This window comes from Oryza brachyantha, chromosome 2 (assembly GCF_000231095.2).
Source record: "Oryza brachyantha chromosome 2, ObraRS2, whole genome shotgun sequence".
NCBI lineage: Eukaryota > Viridiplantae > Streptophyta > Magnoliopsida > Poales > Poaceae > Oryza > Oryza brachyantha.
The window spans coordinates 5784796-5792819 of NC_023164.2; the positions used below are offsets into that span (position 1 = coordinate 5784796).

Here is an 8024-nt window from a genome sequence, read left to right on the forward strand (position 1 = left end):
ATTTCGAAATTGATTACTTTTCCCACCTTTTCTTCTCAGCTCACCTTGTATGATGGCTGATACGCAAATAAAAGTACCCAAAATTGTTCTTACCATTTAAACTTTTCAAACTAGAAAATAATAATCCAAAAACTGATCCAGAGAGCACATTTGTAGCTGACTTGAATGGTGGAGGCTTCTGGGCTTGAAGCCCATTTTGTGGCTGCACAAAGTACCGGCCCATTTCAGCCCATTTTGCAGCTGTTCGAAGCCTACTTGGCCCATGAAGGCCCATCCAAAAACTTCTTGATCGCAGCCAGCATCTAGGGTTATTTTTTTTCCTCTTCGTCCCGGCGCCGCCACTCTCCTCTTCCCTCTCGCGCCCCGCCGCTGACGAAGATCCCGGCCATCTCCATCTCCTCCCATGGTCGCCGCCCCCCCCCCCCGGTCCACGAACGTAACCCGCTCCGTATCGCCGCCCCTCTCCTGGAGCTAACATGTCCCGTGCGTGCGTGGTGCAGGCGTTGGAGAAGAAGCAGTCGAACCCGATGCGGGAGATCAAGGTGCAGAAGCTCGTCCTCAACATCTCCGTCGGCGAGAGCGGCGACCGCCTCACCCGCGCCTCCAAGGTCAGCCCAGCCCCGCCCCTCCCTTTCCCCCACCCTCGCCGTGCCCAGCGTACCACCACCGCCTAGCTGCCATTTTTCAGCTCCCCCTCCCCCCTCCGGTTCTCGCAGGTGCTGGAGCAGCTCAGCGGGCAGACCCCGGTGTTCTCCAAGGGTACGTGCCTACTCTAATGGCGGCCGAAAGCTTCGTCGTTCTGTCGCGCTGACCGAGTGGTGGGGGGATTTCTCGTGCAGCGAGGTACACCGTGCGCTCGTTCGGCATCAGGCGTAACGAGAAGATCGCGTGCTACGTGACGGTGAGGGGGGAGAAGGCGATGCAGCTGCTGGAGAGCGGGCTCAAGGTCAAGGAGTACGAGCTGCTCAGGAGGAACTTCAGCGAGACCGGCTGCTTCGGCTTCGGTATCCAGGAGCACATTGATCTTGGCATCAAGTAAGCCATTCTTTCTTTCCCGGATCGAACATTTCGGTCTGTATTGTGATGTGGATGCAATTTGGAAGTACACGACCTCACATTATTTCTACAAGATCAAAATGTGTGGGCATTGCATTCATTGTCTGAATTTCCTGTTGCCACCTAGGACTAGTTATTGTTACATTTGTTTGAAACTGCCACATTCAATAGATTTATTTTCTATTGCAAGCTTTAGACAGTTGTTGTAGGTCTAGATTAGTAAACCTTAAGCTTGTTTTTTCTTTTCAAGTTCTTTTGGGTTATTGACTCCGTATTTGGGAATTGCTGGCGTACTCTATAGATGATTTCAGCATTTGATTTGAGGCACAAACTTGTCCCTTTAGTGTAAGTAATGCTGTAAAATGCATTAAGCTCAAAATTTGAAGCAAACCCTTAATAAAAAAACATCACCTAGTGTTTCTTTCGAAGGTATAGACATCACCTAGAGTAACCATATTGTGAGGTCTTCTTACGAGCCACTGTAAATTCTTATGACTGGGTATAATGTCAGCCCTGCAATTTCGTTGTTAGTTCACATTGTTAACTAGTAAAGCAGTTCACGTGGCATACAACATCAGATTGTTTACTTGTGAATTATGATGACCCTTTCTTATACTTATGGGCAAAAATCATTTAATTTAATCACCAATGTGTTCTTGGTTGCTGTTCATCCCTGGATACTTAATACTACTAGTCTTTGTGGACTTGATTGCATCAGTCTGTCATGAATGTATGAATAACTGTTTATGACTGAAAATTCAGTTTATTTGAACCTCAGAAGCACCTCCCAAATTAGCAAGTTTCATGCGGACAAATAATCTGAGCAGCCCTTGGGAACTTCCACACAATATTAATCAGGAATGACCTACGCATCCACCATCTTTGATGTTGACAATCCACCACAGTTTGTCCACATGTTTTACTTATGCTTTGTATGCATAGTTAGCAATGCTCTTGTGCTGTGCATGGCCTATGATGGAGAGAGTATGCCAATACGATGTTTGATATTCTCAGCAGAAGCACATAACTTAAGTGTGTTTATAATTTCCAACACCACATAATTAAACTACCCTAAAAAAGTTTGAACTGCCTCCTGTATGCTGCAGGTATGATCCTTCAACAGGTATCTATGGAATGGACTTCTATGTTGTGCTTGAGCGTGCTGGTTACCGTGTTGCCCGTCGTCGTAGGTGCAAGTCCCGCGTTGGGATTCAGCACAGGGTGACCAAGGAGGATGCCATGAAGTGGTTCCAGGTCAAGTATGAAGGAGTCATCCTCAACAAGGCCCAGGCGAATACCTCTTAAAACATATTTACCTAGGTTCAGTTGTTAGAAAAGCTTTGAGCAGAAGTTCACCTTTCATGTTATGTTACTTGATGAATTATCCGGCCAGATGTTTTATCAATTACCTGAAAGCTAGGAGCATGATCCTTGGCCATACTTGTGCTTTTACATGGAAACATGGATTACCTTCGTTTCAGATTACAATATGGTCTAGCCTCACCTAGATTAATATTGATGTTAATGAATCTAGACATAGATAAAACATATTCATTGATCCATAGATGAATTTAGGTAGGACTAAATCATCTTATAATATGGAACGTACGGAGTAGTTCCTATGAAACTAATCACCTAATTATAATTATCAGTTTGATCTTCATGTGGGTCATGCAGTATGGCAGAGGTCTGGAGCACTGACCCGGATCAATGGTGGTCTTTCTAGTCTCTACCTGGTTGAACATTTAAATGGTAAACAGATGAAAGGTTTATATAGGAAATTCAATTTTTGTATGAAACCGCTTGAATAGTAGGGAAACCCTTTGAGTCTTAGGGGCCCATTACTTCATCTAGTGTATTTTGGAAAATTCTGGGGCCTCCATTAGAATGGATAAAATTTTGGAGGAAATGAACTAAAATCATTTGAAAATCCCATAAAATTCTTGTGTATCAGTTTGGAATGTTTATTCAGGCAGTCCCTCCCTTTTCTAAATATTATATTTTCCTCCGAAATTCCTAGGCTGTTCCTGTGGAGTAACAACCATTCCGTATTAAAAGCAATTTTGCTCATCAAGTTCCAACCTGTCCATTTCATGGAGGACTTTACTAACGGGACCTCTTTCTAGAAGCCAGGAACAACGAACAATGGATGGCTACCTCATCACCAACCTTTTTACTGGTTGTGCCTTTTGGTTGATAAAAGATTATCTGAATTTTCAATAATTGTTTTATAGTATAAAGGATGAAATTAACTACTATAAAATTAAAAATATATCATGATAAACTTTATATAATTTTTTATATAAAAATATATTATTTAGTAGTTTGAGAAACGTATATATAAATAAGAAATAATCTGGCCTAAAAAACACATCCCAACTCCTGGCTCCTGCAATCCTACCCAAGCTCCCGAAAACTGACTGTTTTTTGGAACAGGTACTGAAACAAACTGAGCTAAATATTTTCTAGCTGTGTTTCTTTTTAGGTAGGTTAACAAACTACACAGAACCTCAATCTTTTTTGCTTATATTTATGTTTATAAACTAAAATTTAAATTTTTAATCTTAAATTTATTGACTTGAGGTTTTTTTACCAAGTTTATTTTTTAATTTTAAATTTTAGATCGTTAAAGAATATATACATAAGTATTTTTATTTATAAATCATTTTTTATTTATAAATATACTATTTGGTTTTTCATTAAAATGCCAAACAATCACCGCAGAGAGATTGTCGCTCGCCTTTTTCCTACTGCTCCAGTTGGCCTGTCGAAATCATGGTTAGCTGAGCAGCTCAGTGGCATGAAGCACTGAAATTAGTCATCGAAATCTCGATGCATCTGATAGAGACACGTGATGTTTAACTTGAAAAGTTATTCCCCATCCAAAAACATACTTACCTCCGTCTCATAATAACTTTATTTTTCGTTTTTCCGTATTCAACGTTTGCCTATTCGTCTTATTTAAAAAATTTGTATAAAAACTTAAAAAAATTAATCACACATAAAGTACTATTCATGCTTTATCATCTAGTAAGAATAAAAAAATTAATTGCAAAAAAAATTCAAATAAGACGAAGAGTCGTATCGAAAAACTAAAAAATTATCTTATTTCGGGACGGAGGTATTAAATATTTATATAATTTAAAATATTGTTTGATAATACAACCAATTTCAACACTTACTGTACATTTTTAACACTTGCGTTACTACTTGTCAACCTTTCCCACGCCTCCTTTCCTACTATTCAGTTTATTATTAAGAGATACAAATATATTTTCTTCTTAACTTTAATACATGTTAAACTATCTATAAATAATTATATTTTAAAACGAAAAGAGTACTTTTTTCAACGGTCTAAAAGATAATGGACTCTTGGGGGGGTGTTTAAAGGTGAGTATGCAAAAGATACAGATAGTAATGCAGTACATGTTTAATGATTTTTTAGCTACTATAAACTTTATAAATGAATTAATATAATATTCTAAAGAAACTTTTATATAGAATATTTTTGATAAAAACGTACTATAGTTTGGAAAATCGTGCTCAGAAAAGTAACGAGAGAGTTCACCCGTCGCCGAGGATCGAAACTTCTGCAAAAATCGTTGTGTTTTGTTCAAACGTTTGACTGGACGTCAGAAATGGTTTTTGAGCAACGAGACGAATCTTTTGAGTCTAATTAATCCGTCATTAACATATATAAGTTACTGTAGCACTTATAACTAATCATGCACTAGAGATTCGATGTGATGTTCTCGAGAAAAAAATTTGGGAACTAAATAGACCTAAAATAATGCTTCCCTTTCCTATTATAAAAATATTTTGGCCTTTTAATTTTAAAGTTTGATTAAATTTATAAAAAATATAGTAACATTTGTATCACTAAATTAGTTCCAATAAATAGAACATTGAATATTATGAGAGTACAATTGTTTTAGGCTAAAATATCGTTATGATTTCTATAATTTTGGTTTTTGACTTTAGGAAAAAAAAACCAAAACATCTTGTAATAATACAAAGGCGTCATGTTTTCGTTTATGCTTATGCTTATAAGGTAAAATGAGTTCTAAAACTTAAATTTGGAGTTGATGTTAGTGTTTTTTTAATCGTACTTTACTTTTCAGCATTTGCTAGATTGCTAATAACACATTTCTCTCTGTTTTTATTTCACGTCGATAACTTGCATGTGTACGTATGATCATTCGTTTTATTTAGATAGTTTTATATAATTATTAACTATTTTGCTATGATTTGATTTATTATTAAAGAAACTTTAAGAATGATTTATAATTTTACATATTTGCACATAATTTTAGGAACAATCAAACTTAAATTCGAAAGTTAACGGTGTCAAATAAAAAAAATCAAAAGGAGTATAAAAAATTTACCCACAATTTCTTAGGCTGAAAATGGAGTGAGTGGGAAAGTAGGAACAATCCTCTAAATTAATTTTAGAATGAAGCCTTTTTTCTGTACCTGCAGCTTATGAGCGCAATTTGACCATTTGGCTAGTAATATCACCCCAATTATCACCGTTCGGTGGATAATTAGCCACCAAACCAAAAGGTCGAGCAGGTGGGTAGGGTGCTCAAGGCCCCAGCGCTGCGGCGCGAGCAAGAAGACGATGGAGCCAAGCCGCACGCGCCTCCTCCTCCTCCTCCACCTCTCGCTGCTCGCCTCCCCGTGTTCCGCGCGGTGGCGAGACGGTGGAGGATATGGCGGTGGCCTGCGCGAGAGCTTCCTGCGGTGCGTCGCGCGCCGTTCGCCGGCGACCGCGGACCCGTCGCGGCTCGTGCACGCGCCGGGGGACGACAGCTACCAGTCGCTGCTCAACTCCACCATCCAGAACCTCCGCTTCGCCTCGCCGCGGACGCCCCGGCCGGCGCTGGTGCTCACGCCGGGGACCGTCGACGAGGTGCGGGCGTGCGTCGTCTGCTGCGGCGAGCACGGGCTGACCGTCCGCGCGCGCAGCGGCGGGCACGACTACGAGGGCCTCTCGTACCGCTCCGGCGGCGTGGGGGTCGCGTTCGCGGTCGTCGACGTCGCGGCGCTCCGGGCGGTGCGGGTCGACGCGGCGAGGGGCGTGGCGCACGCCGAGCCGGGGGCCACGCTCGGGGAGCTCTACTACGCGGTGGCGGAAGGGAGCGGCGGGCGGCTCGGGTTCCCCGCGGGCATCTGCCCCACGGTCTGCGTCGGCGGGCACCTCAGCGGCGGAGGGTTCGGCCCGATGATGCGCAAGTACGGCCTCGCCGCCGACAACGTCGTGGACGCGGAGGTGGTCGACGGCGCGGGGAGGCTCCTGGACAGGGCCGCCATGGGGGAGGGCCTCTTCTGGGCGATCAGGGGCGGCGGCGGCGGCAGCTTCGGCATCGTCGTTTCCTGGACCGTCACCCTCGTCCCCGTCCCGGCCGTCGTCTCCGCCTTCACCGTCCACCGCCTCCTCCTCCGGCGAGGCGGCGACGACGAGCAAGCCCTCCTCCGCCTCCTCACCAAATGGCAAGCCGTGGCGCACGCTCTCCCGGACGACCTGTTCGTCAAGGCGTCCATCGAACCCAAACCCACCAACGACGCCAACGTCTCGACCCTGCGGCCATTGGTGACATTCAAATCACTCTTCCTCGGCAATTGCAGCGACATGATCGCCCAAATCCACCACCATCTGCCCGAACTCGCCGTCAAACCAAGCGATTGCAAACAGATGAACTGGCTGCAATCCATGCTCTACTCCTACGGCTACACCAATGGCCCGCCACCGGAGATCCTCCTCGACAGAACACTGCAACCCAAGGACTACTACAAGATCAAGCTTGACTACCTAACCTCCCGGATTCCACAAACCGGGCTCGCCGAATTGCTCACGAAGATCGTCGAGGACCAAGGTGTAAGATCATAGTCATGATCAATATTTTATGTTTAAATTTTGCGAAAGATTTTTGGGTTTTAGTTTTTCCTACCATTCATCCCCTCTAATAGACTTATTTGATCTTATTCGATCCTACACAAGACGGCTCCATCGACATCGACCCGCAAGGTGGCTTGATGAGCCGCATACCGGAGTCCGGCACGCCGTATGCTCACCGGAGAGGGTACCTCTACAATGTGCAGTACTCTGTGAAATGGGGAGGTGACAAGAATGTGTCCCATGAGGATGACCACCTGGGGTGGGTGAGGGGGGTGCATGAGCTGATGACACCCTATGTGAGCAAGAACCCCAGGGCTTCATACATCAACTTCAGGGACCTGGACCTGGGGCAGAATGTGGAGGGCAGCACAGGGTATGAGGAGGCCAGGTTGTGGGGGGAGAAGTACTTCAGGGGGAACTTCAGGAGGCTGGCCATGGTGAAGGGCCAGGTGGATCCTGGGCAGCTGTTCTGGAGTGAGCAGAGCATTCCTCCTCTTGTTGTGGATGGTGAACTGGTTTCAGATAGTTGATGGTTCAGTTGCAGTTTGATGTATAGGGATTTTGTGATTTTCAGTATATATTTGCAATCATGTGTGCTAGAAAGTACTCCTAGTTTGCATCAATAAAATGTCAAAAATATAACCACATGTAGATTTAATTTATTGAACACATAAATTATATAGATATATATATATATAGTATGGATATGATTAGGGTTGGCAATGGGGCGGGGCAAGGAGTGCTAGAACGTTCCTGGCCTTGGCCCTAGCCCCGCTGGGTCCCCATCCCCAAAACGGGGCCCCGAATTCCCCGAAACCAAGTGATATATCAATGCAATTAGCATAAGATTACATAGAACAATACACAAAAATATAATCATAATTCTAAAATTATAAATGAAAGCAACTAGAACATCAATAAATGTCCAACAAAAGGGCACAATATTCTTTTTTTAACTTTTTTATTATTTCAGGGCCCCGCGGGTAAAAAAATATCCCCTGGCCCCAGCCCCGAAACAACTCCCTGCGGGGCGAATTTTGGGGCCCGGCGGGGATTTTCTCATCCCTAG

At 43.7% G+C, this 8024-nt stretch overlaps 2 protein-coding genes across 2 annotated transcripts; both read left to right on the plus strand.

Moving 5' to 3' along the window:
• Nucleotides 1–307: 307 nt before the first annotated feature.
• LOC102715458 (60S ribosomal protein L11) lies at nucleotides 308–2536 on the plus strand. Its single transcript, XM_006648424.3, has 5 exons — nucleotides 308–406; nucleotides 501–608; nucleotides 717–759; nucleotides 840–1035; nucleotides 2163–2536. The coding sequence occupies exons 1-5, from the start codon at nucleotides 404–406 to the stop codon at nucleotides 2359–2361; spliced, it is 549 nt and encodes a 182-aa protein (XP_006648487.2). The 5' UTR covers nucleotides 308–403; the 3' UTR covers nucleotides 2362–2536.
• A 3080-nt stretch (nucleotides 2537–5616) lies between these two features.
• On the plus strand, nucleotides 5617–7561 carry LOC102715737 (berberine bridge enzyme-like Cyn d 4). The gene is made up of 2 exons (XM_015833043.2): nucleotides 5617–6932; nucleotides 7058–7561. The coding sequence occupies exons 1-2, from the start codon at nucleotides 5678–5680 to the stop codon at nucleotides 7483–7485; spliced, it is 1683 nt and encodes a 560-aa protein (XP_015688529.2). The 5' UTR covers nucleotides 5617–5677; the 3' UTR covers nucleotides 7486–7561.
• Nucleotides 7562–8024: the final 463 nt, after the last annotated feature.